Raw genomic sequence first — 14,742 nt, forward strand, 5'->3', positions numbered from 1 at the left:
ATATATTGCCTCTTTACAATTATTCCCTGGAGATATATATGTTGGAGAAGACACATCTGCATTAGAAACATTAGGTATGCATTATAGTATTTTGTGTTAAATTAGCTACATACGTGCTTTCCCAAAATAGTGCTTTCTCCTTTTGCTGTTGTCTACCACTGTGGTCGGAAGATTATTATATGTGAAGCAAGAAGGTTTAAGTATTTTAAAAATACTAGTTTGCCAATAAAGGTCAATGAAGATCACTTTCAGATCTTATGTCCGTATTTAGTTTAAATTTACCTATGCATGAAGCGTCACCTAAACAATAGGCAAAAGGCCCAGCCAGTCCTTGCTTCACAATGAAGATTATGCTGGTCACTACGGGTTGATTCTGGTCATGAAAGTGGCTTCTGGTTATGTCTTTGCTCAGTTAGCATTGGGTTAAACTAAGTTATATTTTTTAGTTACTTGGAGACACTTACTTGGTTTTGAGTATACTTTCTCATCCATGGCTTTTTGTTTTAAGATAACATTAGCATTTTGAAAATCAGTTAAAATAAACAGTTTCTAATCAAGTCTTGGGTGGGGTTAATAGTGAAACGCACCGACAACTCTCTAAAATTGCATAATGTAAAACAAAATTTTCTGGCTCATATTTTAAAGGTTGAGTAACCAACTTGATTAAAAGTTTGACATAGGTTTTCATCCTTCTGCTTTAATGGATTTTGATAGAAAGTACGCTAGGGATCTCACTTATGATGAGGCAAGGCTGTAATCTTATAAACTTCCACAGGTTATTTCCTTTTTTTATTTGTCTAAATTACTCGACTACCTTCATTACCTACACAAGTTTGCAATTACTTTTGCTCATAGTGTATCAAGCATAGATCCCATGATTTGATTTAAAAATAAATATACATACACAAAAGGATATTATGATACCATCAAGTATTATCACGTTCTTTATAAAAATGTTATATAATGTAGCTTCCCTTTTAACATATAAATTTATTATAAAACTGTTGGAAATACAAGCTGTCTTAGCCTGTAATGATTAAGGGGATAATTAAGTTCCTCCAGACTTTATCCCTGATTGGCAATCATTTCTGTGGGTGTATTTCTCATACTAAAATAAGTTCCATGTGGTTTTGTTGTTTTGTAAAAGAATGGTTGGGAATTGAGTAAAAATTTACAGCTGAGAGTGTATATATAAAGTAAGTTTTAGGCTAAGAAAAGGGATATTGCATCTTTCAAAATGCAGTCATTTTTTTTTATTTAATCGCTGTTAAATTATTTCCAGATGTATGCCATTTTTTCCCATTAGTTTTGTATTTAAATGCACAGCATGGACACATCAATAATTCCAAATAAGAATAAATTTGAAATTATGTTAAAATACAGTAAATGTGTTTGTGTGATAACTTCACGTGCATCTATTGTAGAAATATCTTCATTTTATACAGTGTATGGTATATATGTATATTCATATAACCTATGTGTATGCCTATGTACCATTGAAATATAGTGACACCTCCAGAAATGTGGTATTCTACATTATACATATAGATTATATTAACATAATAAATCTTTATGTTTTATATCTAAAGAAAAATAGTCTGTTTAGTACACAAGCATTAGTACACAGCTATTCCATTTGTCATGACATTTAGATGTTAATGAATGATTCTATGCTTAACTGCATGTTGAAAATACACCGTCCATTTAATTTTTTTAAGTTTTTGGCAATAAAAAGAGTCAGCATGTTATTTTTTCAAATTTTGTATTTTAAATTTTATTTTTCTATTGCATAGCTGTCTGTTTAATTGCATGGCAAAAGAATTCTAACAGTGCATGAGCAAATTGAAATGCAAAGCAAAAAAAAACATGAATTTTTTTTTTGTTTCATTTTCTTTTTTTAACGCACATTTTTCTGCTTTATTGAATGTGACAGAGTCATGCTTTTCATTCACCATTGCTTCTCTTTTTCCACTGTCTGTGATTTGCTTGCCAGGAGGAGCTACTATTCTTACTCCTACTACCTGTAAGTAGAAAACGGGTGATGTACAACTTTACATGTAATTGAAGATGCAGTATCCCTTTTCAAAAACACAAAATACAAAACGCAATAGAATGTTTGCAATTTTGGTAGTATTTCAGACCTAAATTTTCCTGGACACTAAATGAGCTTTTTATTTATCACCTGTTTTGCTAACCTTTTTAAAAAGGGATATTGTATTTCTGTATGTTCAGCTACTTTTGTTTTTTCTTTATGGTTTTCCATAAGTAGCTTAAGTCTGCAGCCAAAATCATCACTTACTTAAGTCAAACTTGTGCCTTACCTGAGCAAGATGACACTTAACCTCATCTAGCAAGGTAGAGAGAGCAATTACAACTCACTAATCCTTTCTTTATTAATTGCTATACTTGAGCAGATGACGCCAGTGAAATTACTGGAGGAACATTTGAAATATCTGCAGACCTGCGTGTGTAATATCTCTCTCCAGAGTTTGAGACCTCCAGCATGGAATGTTTCATCAGATCACCATTACTTTGTCCATTAAGGCAGTAAATATGTTTTTTAATAACAAATTAGTAAAATCATAAGGTTATGAGGATATATAAAAATTGTTTTTAGAGAAGAAAGGTGAATTTGTTTATAATAAATAAGACACAGATTTTGTAAAACGAAGACCAGATAACTTCTTATCAGCCTACATGGGAACAGGCACAGTGTTATATATCTCCATTTTTATCCCCACAGCCCATGACTCATCCTAGATTTAGGTACAGATGGGTTATTTTACATGGCAGACAAGTTATTTTCTGCTCCAAAAGAAAGATACAACAAAGCATTCATGGCTCTGCTTGACCAGTATTGGATCTGTTAGCTTCTGAGGCTTGAATGTTGACATGCAGTATGTTTGGGACATATGTCCTGCAGCCTTGTTATCACTAGCTAAATTTAAGCTAGCACTCCAACAAAATTTTATGAGTCTCAATAACTATAACACATTGCCACCAACATTGCAAATACTATAAACACTTGGCATTCTAAAATCTGCTAAAACAAGCAGGTGTAAACCAACAGTGTTCATAGCTTTCGGTGATAAATCATAATATCCTTGTTAATTCATGTTTGATGAAGCAAAAGGTAATTAACTGTACTATTTCATACAGTGATGGAACACTTTTCTCCTTTATGGCTTACTCGTATATCCACCTGCAGTTCATGCTGTTGGCTGCTTTGATAATGAAAGTCATTTGCACATTTGTCAAGCTCAAGTAGCTGCAAAATGAATTGCCTCACTGTCCTAAAGTACACATTCTGTTTGCTGGTTGCTCAGGGGGAGACATGCCTTCAAACACGAAGATATCAATAAATGTTTGTATGAGAATGTCAATAAGCTTGCCGTTAACTACTGATGTACAAATATTTGTAATATCATAGTAGGATTTCCTTCTGGTTGGATCATTAATGTTTCTATGCTTTAGACATTACAATAGGTTATGTAGATTTTTTAACATTTATTTATTTTTATTTGAAAGTCAGATTTACAGAGAGAAGGAGAGACAGAAAGATCCTCCATCCGCTGATTCACTCGCCAAGTGTCTGCAACGGCTGGAGCTGAGCCGATGCAAAGTCAGGAGCCTCTTCCAGGTCTCCCATGCAGGTGCAGGCTCCCAGGCCTTTGGGCCGTCCTCGACTGCTTTCCCAGGCCACAAGCAAGGAGCTGGCTGGGAAGTAGAGCAGCTGAGATAAGAACCAGTGCCCATATTGGATCTTGTCACACATAGTGTGAGGACTTTAGTCACTAGGCTACTGCCCCTGGCCATATGCAAATGTTTTGATATTAAAGATGGTAATCTTACTTTGTTTATTATGATTTTTTCGAAAAGGCAGATCAGACTTTACAGAGAAAAAGAGAAACAGAGAGAAAAATCTTCCATCTGCTGATTCACTCCCCAAATGGCCACAATGGCCAGAATTAAGCAGATCCAAGACCAGGAGGCAGGAGCCTCTTTCAGGTCTTCCACATGAGTACAGGCACCCAAGGCTTTGTAACATACTCCAATACTTTCACAAGCCATATGTAGAAAGTTGAATGGGAAATGCATCAGCGGAAACACAAACCAGAGCCCATATGTGATGATGGTGCTTAAACTAGAGAATTAGCCAACTGAGCCATCGTGGCAGCTCCAACCAAGATCGACTTTTGGATGGTGCTTAAACATAGCTACTGGTGCTAATCTGGTTTTATAAAAGTGCAAGTAAATTAAAGTGGAACTTAAGGCCAAATTTGATATTTAAACTAACATTCATTGACAATTGACATTTTTGCTCAAAACATTGATATCAATATTTATTTTTTTGGTAACTACTTGAATGAGAACCTATATTGTAGGGTTATTGTGAGGATTACGTGATAAGGACCAAGCTGATAGTGCAGCTCTGGTAGATATTACCAAAGCTTATTTCCCCCATAAATTGTCAAATATTCTATGTTGTAACTCTGAGCAACAAAGGTCTTTTTTGACTGAAAACTTCCACCATTGAACATATTCATTACCTCTGATTTCTCCTTAATCATGAAATAGCACTAAATTATACATGTTAAACTAGAAACTGGAAGGCTAAAAAACTTGTCATCTGATTTTTAAACTGCCCATCTACAGACTTTTCACATCTCTGAAACCAAATTTCAGGTTGTACTGTTTTTACACAGTTCAGTCTCCTATATGTTTTTGAAGAACAAATGCTTTCTTTTGTTTTTGCCCAAGAAGCAAAGACAAAATGTTATTTCATCATCTACTTTTACTGTTTTGAAACATAGAAAAGGCAAAACACTTCTGCAGCATGCATATAATTCTTGAAATTGTAGCAACTAGGGCCTAATTCCTAAAATAAGTGGTGCTTTGTGTAATAATACACATTGTAATATGACAATTAAAAGCATGAATCATTAAATATAACAGCTTAGGTCTTAGAACTAGGTAATTCTTCATTGCTTATTAGATAAACAACCTATGGCAAATTATTTAGTTCCTTTGAGCCTTAAGAAATTCCTCCATACAATTAGAACCTCTTATCTATTCAGTGGATTGATCTTAGAATTAATTGAGTTAACAAATGAGAAATGCCAAGTACTACACAGGCTTAATTTTTCTATTCAATGAGTATTTATTGGGTTCCTGCTGTGTACCAGACAGGGCTGCAAATGCCAAGACATACAGATGCTGCTTCTCCTTGTGGATCAAACAATAGGGGGGAAAAGGTGCATGGAATAGAATGGGATGGATGCCTTCAAGGAGGGAGGATCTCTTGCTACAAAAAACAGAAGAGGGGGAGAGAACAAGAGAGAAGGCAGAGAAGGAGGAATAGAAACAGGAAGGGAGGAAGGAAGGAAGAAAAGAAGGAATAAAGGAGGGAGACAAAGAAGAAACAAATAGCGTGGTGACCTATCTTGAAATGGGTTGCAGTGAAATCAGTCCTAGGAAGCCTCCCCAGCAAACCATCCTCAAGTTCAGAAAGAACTGACAGAAGTGAGCCAGTTATCATAAGAAAAAGAATGTTGTAGATGAATGAGTAGGCATCCTATACATGCTAGAATAGAGTGAGTTTCAGAAAGTAAACTATGACTTGACATTGTTTAATTAGACCCTCTGACTGTCTCCAAAAAAATCAATAAAATGATTATAAACTATCAGATGTAGGTCTTCTTTTTTTTCAGAACAAAGAAGTCGTATCAGAGGTTTAGCACAGCATCAAATGCCGGTTGCCCCAGGCAGTTCTCAGCTCTTCACAGTCATCATTTGCCAGTGCCATCTGTGGTCACTGACAGGCAATCTGAACATTTATATGTGGCCTTTTCTCAATGCCTAGGAAAGTGTGATGATGGCTCATTCTAGGTGTGGAGTAATTATTCTTAGTAGTGATGGTTGTGATGGTATTATTGTCACAGTAGTGATAGTGATGGTGGTGATGGTATTATTGTCACAGTAGTGATGGTGGTGGTGGTGATGGTATTATTGTCACAGTAGTGATAGTGGTGGTGGTGGTGATGGTATTATTGTTACAGTAGTGATAGTGGTGGTGGTGGTGATGGTATTATTGTCACAGTAGTGATAGTGGTGGTGGTGGTGATGGTATTATTGTCACAGTAGTGATAGTGATGGTGGTGATGGTATTATTGCCACAGTAGTGATAGTAGTGATGGTGGTGATGGTATTATTGTCACAGTAGTGATAGTGATGGTGGTGATGGTATTATTGTCACAGTAGTGATAGTGGTGATGGTGGTGATGGTATTATTGTCACAGTAGTGATAGTGATGGTGGTGATGGTATTATTGTCACAGTAGTGATAGTGGTGATGGTGGTGATGGTATTATTGTCACAGTAGTGATAGTGATGGTGGTGATGGTATTATTGTCACAGTAGTGATAGTGGTGATGGTGGTGATGGTATTATTGTCACAGTAGTGATAGTGATGGTGGTGATGGTATTATTGTCACAGTAGTGATAGTGGTGGTGGTGGTGATGGTATTATTGTCACAGTAGTGATAGTGGTGGTGGTGATGGTATTATTGTCACAGTAGTGATAGTGGTGGTGGTGGTGATGGTATTATTGTCACAGTAGTGATGGTGGTGTTGGTAGTGATGGTAGTTCTTGTGCCTTTGTCACTAATACTGTGATTGTCATAATTGTTATTTCTATAATAAAATGGACCCATCTTCAAATCTTTGTTTATGACTAACTTACTTATCAGATCTGTTGTGTCAATATGTTGTGTATGTTGGATATACACTCACTAAAGACAAGTACTGTAATTATTAGAGGAAAAAAATTCACACGGGAGCAGCTCTCAAATTTCTAGTATGATTTTGTAAAGGAAAAAAATCTTTGTACATAAACTCAACCTATAAAATGAGCTTATATATTATTTGAGGTACATTCACCCTAACTGATACAGACACCAATAAGAACCAGCAGAAAATACAGTACCTTATGTCCATATAGTTGACAGACGGTGTTCTTAAAACAACCAAATAGGAATTACATTGCAACTTAAAGTGTAGCTATAAACTTGGTACCATCTTTTCCTAATATAGTCTTTCAGGGATTTTTGTATCATATGTAAATTGTTTTGTTAATTAATCAAATATTTTGCTTACTTTCACTTGCCTTCCCCTTGTGTAACATTTACAAAGTACTTTAATATGTAAAATACAATAATCAGTATTACATCCATTCAAAATTCAGAAAAATCCAGTAATTGCTAAATCATTTGCCCTGATATACATTGAAGGCATTGCTGTAGTACAGATACTCTGCTGTTGGATTCTGAATCACATTTTTAGGATTTAAACATTCAAACTCCAAACCGATGACACTTTTGCATTATAGCTTTGCATACAATTGATACAACTCCTGTTCCACGTTTTATAGTTAGTTCCATATATACATTAATGTGTTTGAGTTTCAGCTACCCAAGATGGACTCCATCAGACTACTTTAGAGTTTGATTAACTTCATATATAAAAGTGTTGCTAGGTATTTTAGTACCACACATGTTGCATTTTTTGTTAATTAATAGTAAAGAGAATAAAGAATGAAACTAATCTGTTTGTTTCCTTTGGGCTGCTTCAGTAAAACCAACTGGAAAAAAATAAGTTGTTCCCAAGAACATCTAAAAGTTCATCAAGAGGATTAATCACCCAGGAGAAAGACCAAAATGTATCTTAAAGTTTCCTTGAACTACTCTAGTTAAGAAGTACTTATTTATGCTTTGAATGAAACATAGCTATATGCTTGTGATTTTATTTTGGCCAAATAAAATATAGGTAACCATCAGACAAGTTTGGGTTGACAGGTTGAATATGGGCATATCAAGGTGACAAATAAAATAGTTTCATCATAACCAATAAACATATTTGGATGTCAAGTTTAATTGCTGGAATTATGATAAGCTCTTAAGGTTTCAACCACAAGCTTACTAGAATTACTCGTTGCTGGTGTCAGTTCTCCTTCAGGTTCCAGCCTAAGGTCCCTTGTATTTGCCTTGGCAGCAAACTTGCTAAAAAACGCAAAGATGCTATGGGGAACACCCGGCAGGAGATGACTCACATGGTGAATGCAATGGATCGAAGTTACGCAGATCAGAGCACCCTCCATGCAGAAGATCCTCTTTCCATCACCTTCATGGACCAGCATAATTTTAGCCCCAGATGTAAGTATTTCATTAACATTTTAATAAGTGATGCTGACACATATTAAGTTACCTTTGGATTCTGTGTAACTACCTACACATTACTTAATGAGAGAAAATTAGGTTTAGGGAAGAAACAGAGAAAAAAATGAATATAATGGGATGACTTACATTCAGACTTACCTCTGGATTTAGCTTTAAAAATAAGAGTTTATTTGCTGTTTCATAGTGACATTCCAAGCATAAACCACTCAGAACATATCATTTATCATTGCTTTAAGGTAATGTATTTGCCTATATAAATTCATCTCAAAATTTATTATCTTACCATTTACTTTCTTCCTGTATGTAAACTAAGGTTAATGTTGGGAAAAGAGGCAACAGTAATTCTTTTAGTGTGTTTTAGATATAGTGTTTTAGATGAAATCATTTCATTAAAATGGCTTACTAAAGAGTCCTGGATAAATTCCATACTATAAAATTTACTAAAATGAATTCAGTCTTTGTGCAACAATTGGCTAATGTGAAGTGTAAAACCATACTTGATTATCACGATTTGCAAGGAATGAAATCCACATACCCATCAAACTAAGAATAAAAAATGCTGATCCATGAGGATTTTATGATTTGTATTTCCAATGGCTATTTTAAAAATGAACAAATCTTTTCATATATGTTTATATATAATATGAATTTATATAATTTTATATCAATATATCAATATATATTTGGCATATAAATACATTTAATAAATAAATTTTTAAATAAATCTAGTAATTTTTCTCCCTGTTTTTATATTGTTTCTCTGGAAATAAACACAGCTGAAGAACATTTAAGCAGAGAATTAAAAAGGATTATTAAGGAAGGAAAGTAGGAATGATTTGAAATTTAACACAGTTTTACTTACCTGTTAGCAAGTCTCACCAAAAACAGTCTCCACAGGAAACAGTAGAATGCAGTTGCCAAGGCAGTGTCATGCAGCTTGATCCTGAATTTGTAAAAAAAAAAAAACTGTTTTTAAAGTAGTTCCACTGAAGTAGCTTCTGTGACATAGCTGATTAAGCTGCTTCCTGCAGTTCTGCCATCTCATTGGGTACCAGTTTGAGTCCACACTGCTCCATCTCCCATATCAGCTCCCTGGTAACACACCCAGGAAACAGTGGAGGACAGCCCTAGTGCTTGGGACCAAGTAGCATCTATGTGGAAGAAGCTCCTACTCCTGGCTTCAACCTGGCCCAGCCGTAGTCATTGTGGCTGTCTGGGGAGTGAACCAGTTGATAGAAGACCCCTCTAACTCTCTCTGTAATTCTGTAACTCTGCCTTTCAAATAACAAAAATGTATCTTAAAATAAAAAATATTCACTCAATTTTTTCTTAATGCCAAGTTGTTTAAACCATAATCCAGGGAGAGCAGTATTATTTGTCTTCAAACTTCCTAATAATTTCATGTTTTGTTCTAGATTTCTTGTGTTTATTTTCATTTAATTAAGTTAAATTACCTTTATATTCAAATCCTAAAGCAAAATTGGTTCTTGAGATAGACAAATCAGTATTATCTGTGGCTTTTTAGATAGACATGCAGTTTGCAGTGGTATGCTTACCACCATTTAATTAAAATGGGTACAGGAAGAGAAATGAACAGGACTATTATGTCCTGTTTGTTTACAAATATCCATAATGTTAAAGTTGAAAGAAAAGTATAGTTCATATGGCTTATGTATTTTCAAAAGGAAGCTTTTTTTTGAATTGCTTAGCTTGATGAAATTTTTCAGCAATTATTAGCTCTAAATACAGGCCATCATTTTTGGTTATATATGCATGTACTTTGTAATTGAAAGTGTAGTGCGAATCATTCTGGGGCTTAGATTTAATCTAAGTAGTTTGTTTCTGATCTATATATTTTATTCCTTGATGACATCAAGAGGATGGAGAACACAAAATTCTATCGATTCTCGAAAGTAGGTTTTTCTAAACATGCAGGTGTGTTATGTCTCTGTCAACTTCAATTTTTATCTTTTTAAATTGAACAGAGTACTGAGGTCTAATTCAAGATAGACATTTCTCTACATTTTGGGATAACCTAAGCTGGAAGAAAGAACTTGTACCTCTTAGAATACAGTGATCAGAGCAGGTTTAATCATTGTCTTCCTCCCGAAAGCATAAATTTATTTTAAAGAAGAAAATACAGCTTTAGAACAACGTATTACTTCATGAGCTTTGTTTTCCTACAGTGCCCAATGATCCACTTGTGCCGACTGCTGTGTTAGGTGAGGCCCTAAATCTTTATCATCTTATTTTTTTTTCTGCATGGATCATGCTTCCTTGCATGGGCTATCTTTTTCTTTATCATAATTATTTATAGTGCAGGAAGCAACTTAGTTTTGAAAATGACAGCCATAGACTTATCAAAGAGAGCAACTCTTCAGCCCGATTGGATCTAATGGATTAGTGGATTTTCAATTAGCATGGCCCCCTAATATACAACAATGTAAAGCACACCTAAGTTAGTATAGTAAACTGTAATGCACAGACCTCAGTGGAAAGTACTGCCTGAATAGGCAGTGTCTGTGTGACAGGAATTCAATTATCCAAAGCCTCCTAATTTTGTAGCACAAAAGAACACATGTATAAATCAACACTAGTGCTGTGTACAATTTGCTTTAAATTTTCTTTAAAAAGAATTTATAAATAGAGCCAACTTTGCTAGTCTGTGATTTTAGGCACTTTGCATGTGTAGTGTTGCCATTCAAGAAATTTAGAGCAAGCTACTCTGTTGATCACTTGTGAAGGGTCCTCAAAAAGTTCATGGAAAGTGCATGTTATGAAAACACTTTCCACAGATTTTTTGATCCAAGTAAGCTGATCTTTCAATTATATTTTTTCCAGGAACTTTTTGCAGTGTTCTTGTCTACAATGTAAAACTGCTGGAATTCCTTCTGGTGAAAAGGTCATCATGTTTGTCTAGTTACATTTTTCAGAGAGGAATAGATTTTACTTAAAGTTGTACCCTATTTTTTACTAACTGTACACTAGTGATTCATGAGCAGCTTGCATATGTATTTGCATATGTATTTACAAGTTTCAAATAAGTTTTATACCTATGTGTTTTACATGTACCTTAAAAATTCCCAAATGCCACATTTGCTCTTTATAGTTAATATTTCCTACAAAAAATTAGCTTTCACCTACATCTTAGGCATTGAGTGTTATTCATATATTTTAAATTTTGTTTCATTTTTTAAAAAAATTTTTGAATCAATATATTTAATTTAGTTAACTAGAAATATATCTTATATAGAAAGGCAATTATTTAAAATTATAAAAATTTGTAACAGATATAAGAAGTGAACATTCTAGAATAAACTGCAAATAGAAGTTCTCCTTCCCTGATTGCCTTTCCCTCCCCTTTGTTCTTCACAAATTGGGGCAAGACAGTGAACTGGGGCATTTTGCTGAATTGGGTGGCTGACCACACGAGGAGGAACCATCACAGGCGATCACTGGAGAGGAACCAAATACCTCTGGAAACATCTGTTGAGCACCGCAATACTGTGCATCCAATCCCAAAATGGACTTTGATAAAATCAATAAAAAACTCATTGAGAGAAATTCATTTCCTTAAATGTTCAATTTTTATTATGGTGGTTTTTTTTCTAAGTATCATACCAAGCTTGCAGTCCTCCTGTGGATTTCCACTAAGAACTCAGTTAAAAAAAAAAAAGGAATGTTTGGCTCCTAATATTTTAAAATGGTGTAATTTCTGCCATGGCTTTCGTGAGAAAGATGAGATGATTCCTGTGAGTTTTAAGAACTATAACATTTAAACAGTTACTGTAGTAATTCTCCCCATGAAAATAGACATTTCTGTTGAGAAAGGTTAGAGTTAACACAAAAGAGATGTGAAATTACCCACATAGGCATTCATTATGCATTTTATTTCATTTTGAAAGTTAAACTCCTTATTTAAAAAAGAAGCACAATATTGACATTCTTTACAAGCTAAATCTGTCACTAATCATATTAGATCTAGAAATTGTGTGTTGTGTTTCACATCATTCTTAAAATCATGGTGTATACAGTAGTTTTGTATTCAATTGATTTTGTATTTATAAGGCAACTTTTGAAATCACCTCAAATATTGCTTTATATTGATATCTACTTGTTGACCTAAAGCAGCTTAGAATCTTTTCATATTGATTCATATTTTTGTGTTTTTGTGTGTGTGTGTGTTTTACTGCTTCATTGGGTTTAAGTCCCTATAACTGGTAAGTGTATTGCAATGAACTCTAGAAAACCCTTTAATCAAGGATGGATTTGAAGTTGTTGTTCTTAAACGTGTAATAAGGATAATGATCAGTATATGTACCCTCACTAGTAGTCATATTATTAGGTAGTTTAATGAGGTGAAAATGTATTTGAATTAATAATTCATATGTGATTATTTTAAAGAAGGTACTGCTCCTTGTTCTACTGTATTAAAGCTTAATGCAGAACAAAAGCTGCTGTTTCAGTATTGCAGCATAATCATGTGTAAGATTTGGAGTGTGAGTGAATTCTGTGTTTCTCACTGAAGTTCGTATTGTTGTAAATATACTGCAGCAGGTGCAGTGTAAGCCATGGGGCTGTTCTGTAGCACCACAGCTACCTTATTTACCAGTTTAAGTGATTACATTTTCCCTCAAGTCTTTATCTGTTCTCTCAACTCCTCCTCTCCAGCTGTATATTCATTCTGTAATAGTGCCCAAAACAGTTGCTGCTGAATTAATTTTTCGAGGGCTATGTATATATGCTTTATACTACTCTGTAACTGTAATTCTTCAGGAAAGACACATGAGTTGGGAGTAGTCTCATAGTAAAAGGAGGAAAGTCTTCAATAATGTTTATTTAGCATGTTTGTACATAGAGGGGTGGGCAAAATCCGAACAAAAGGTGTTAATTTGCGCAAGTGGTTAAGTCACAGCAAAGACCACCAAGGATTTTCTTTGATTCCATGTGGTATTTTTTTAGGAATGAATCCAAAACAAACAAAAAATGCATTCATTTTATTAAGAGGGGGCGATGATAAATGCGATCACGCTACATTGCAGAGGCACACAGAACTGATTGTAGGGTTTTGTTTTTTTTTTCCTTCTCCAGGAAGAAAAAATGTTTATCATGGGGACAACAATTCATTTTTTGCCATATCCTATTTGTAGAGTTGTTGATAGCACAGGCAAATGTACCAGTACTTGAACTATGTTTAACTGTTAAATATCGTTCTCTACAGTATGCATTATCATTAAAAGCAAAAGTTCCCCTAAGAGTGTACGTTCTCTTCTGTTAATGAATATTGCAGTATAACGCTTTTCAAAGTAACACCCATAGAAACATTTGTTTTTATTTTTTAAAGTGGTAAGTTTAAATGTGATAAATACAAGCATGCTTCTCATTGTAATGATTAGTACTTCGGTCATTAAAATCCTGTTTATTCTTCATAGGCAAAAGGTGCTTGTCCTTTTCTTCTTGTGAGAGAAAGACAATTAAGCTTCTCTTCATTCTAAGATGATAACACAATCGGGATGCAACTTATGCTTAAAACGTGGGTGGTGAGGGATTCAGTTGATTTTGGCTCATTCATTCATTGGAATATTTATTGAATGACTGTCATGCACCAGATGCTTGGAATAAAAAGAAAAACATGGCTGCCTATACACTGTAGCCCTCAGAGGCCTAGTGAGGACAATAGACAGATCAATGATGAACATGAAGGGTTAGTGAAGCAATCTATAGGACAGAAATCCATGGGAACGTCAAACAGGAGCTGTGTGCTCAGCCTGGATGAGGGAAGAATTCCAAAGAAGACACTTGCATTTTGCTCCACAAGCACACCTTTGTGTCTCTCACACAGTGGCCAGTAGAATCAAAATGTTAGCAACAAAACCACAACAGTAAGAGTGAACTCGCAGGGCACAGATTGAACGTAAGTCCACCTGTGGCCTAGCAAGTAAACTATGTAGGGTTTGGGTGATTCTGAGTATATGCACGTTTCCCAGTCTGGAGTGTGTTGTTTTAAGAAGCCACAGAGAGTCTACAAGGGAGAGATGGTCAAAGGATGGGTTGCCTAGAAGGGGTTTCTGAGGGAGGTTGGGATAGGAATGGAAAGAGTTTTGTCCACCTTAATGGATAATGAAAACAGTGCTGCTATTGACACCTTCATCCTTCAGCTCCCCCCTTTAGAAGGCTATGATTGCAGATTTAAGAAAACTAAGAACTCAGCTCAATCTCCTACTGGTGCTTTTTTAAAATGAATCAGCTGTCTCCCTACACCTCAGCATCTGTGGTCTTGCTGATACACACACAATATCCTGCAGCCTCAAATGTTGAGCTGCAGTCAGATGCTAAAGCTACGTCTGTGTAGAGATGCTGCCGTTGGCCTCTACTTTCTGACATTTCTTTCCCTTTCTCCTGTCATCAGCAAGATCTTAAGGGCTGATATCTCATTTGAATGAATGTATATTAAACAAGATAACTTTGTCTTTTTTTAATCTTCTTGGATCTGAAAAAAAAAAATGCCA

The 14,742-nt window shown here is 35.0% G+C and overlaps 1 protein-coding gene across 4 annotated transcripts in view; it reads left to right on the plus strand.

The window, feature by feature from the left end:
- PTPRK (protein tyrosine phosphatase receptor type K) overlaps nucleotides 1-14,742 on the plus strand; it is a 543,822-nt gene that overhangs the window by 503,360 nt on the left and 25,720 nt on the right. For 2 of the 4 annotated variants that reach the window (XM_058676779.1, XM_058676746.1), the window contains exon 15: nucleotides 8,049-8,209. In XM_058676779.1, coding sequence (XP_058532762.1) covers nucleotides 8,049-8,209 — 161 coding nt within the window. Of the gene's footprint in view, nucleotides 1-8,048; nucleotides 8,210-10,419; nucleotides 10,456-13,324; nucleotides 14,730-14,742 lie in introns of those variants that run through there. The other 2 variants (XM_058676844.1, XM_058676903.1) reach the window with 2 other exon arrangements.

This window comes from Ochotona princeps, chromosome 1, assembly GCF_030435755.1.
Source record: "Ochotona princeps isolate mOchPri1 chromosome 1, mOchPri1.hap1, whole genome shotgun sequence".
Taxonomy (NCBI): domain Eukaryota; kingdom Metazoa; phylum Chordata; class Mammalia; order Lagomorpha; family Ochotonidae; genus Ochotona; species Ochotona princeps.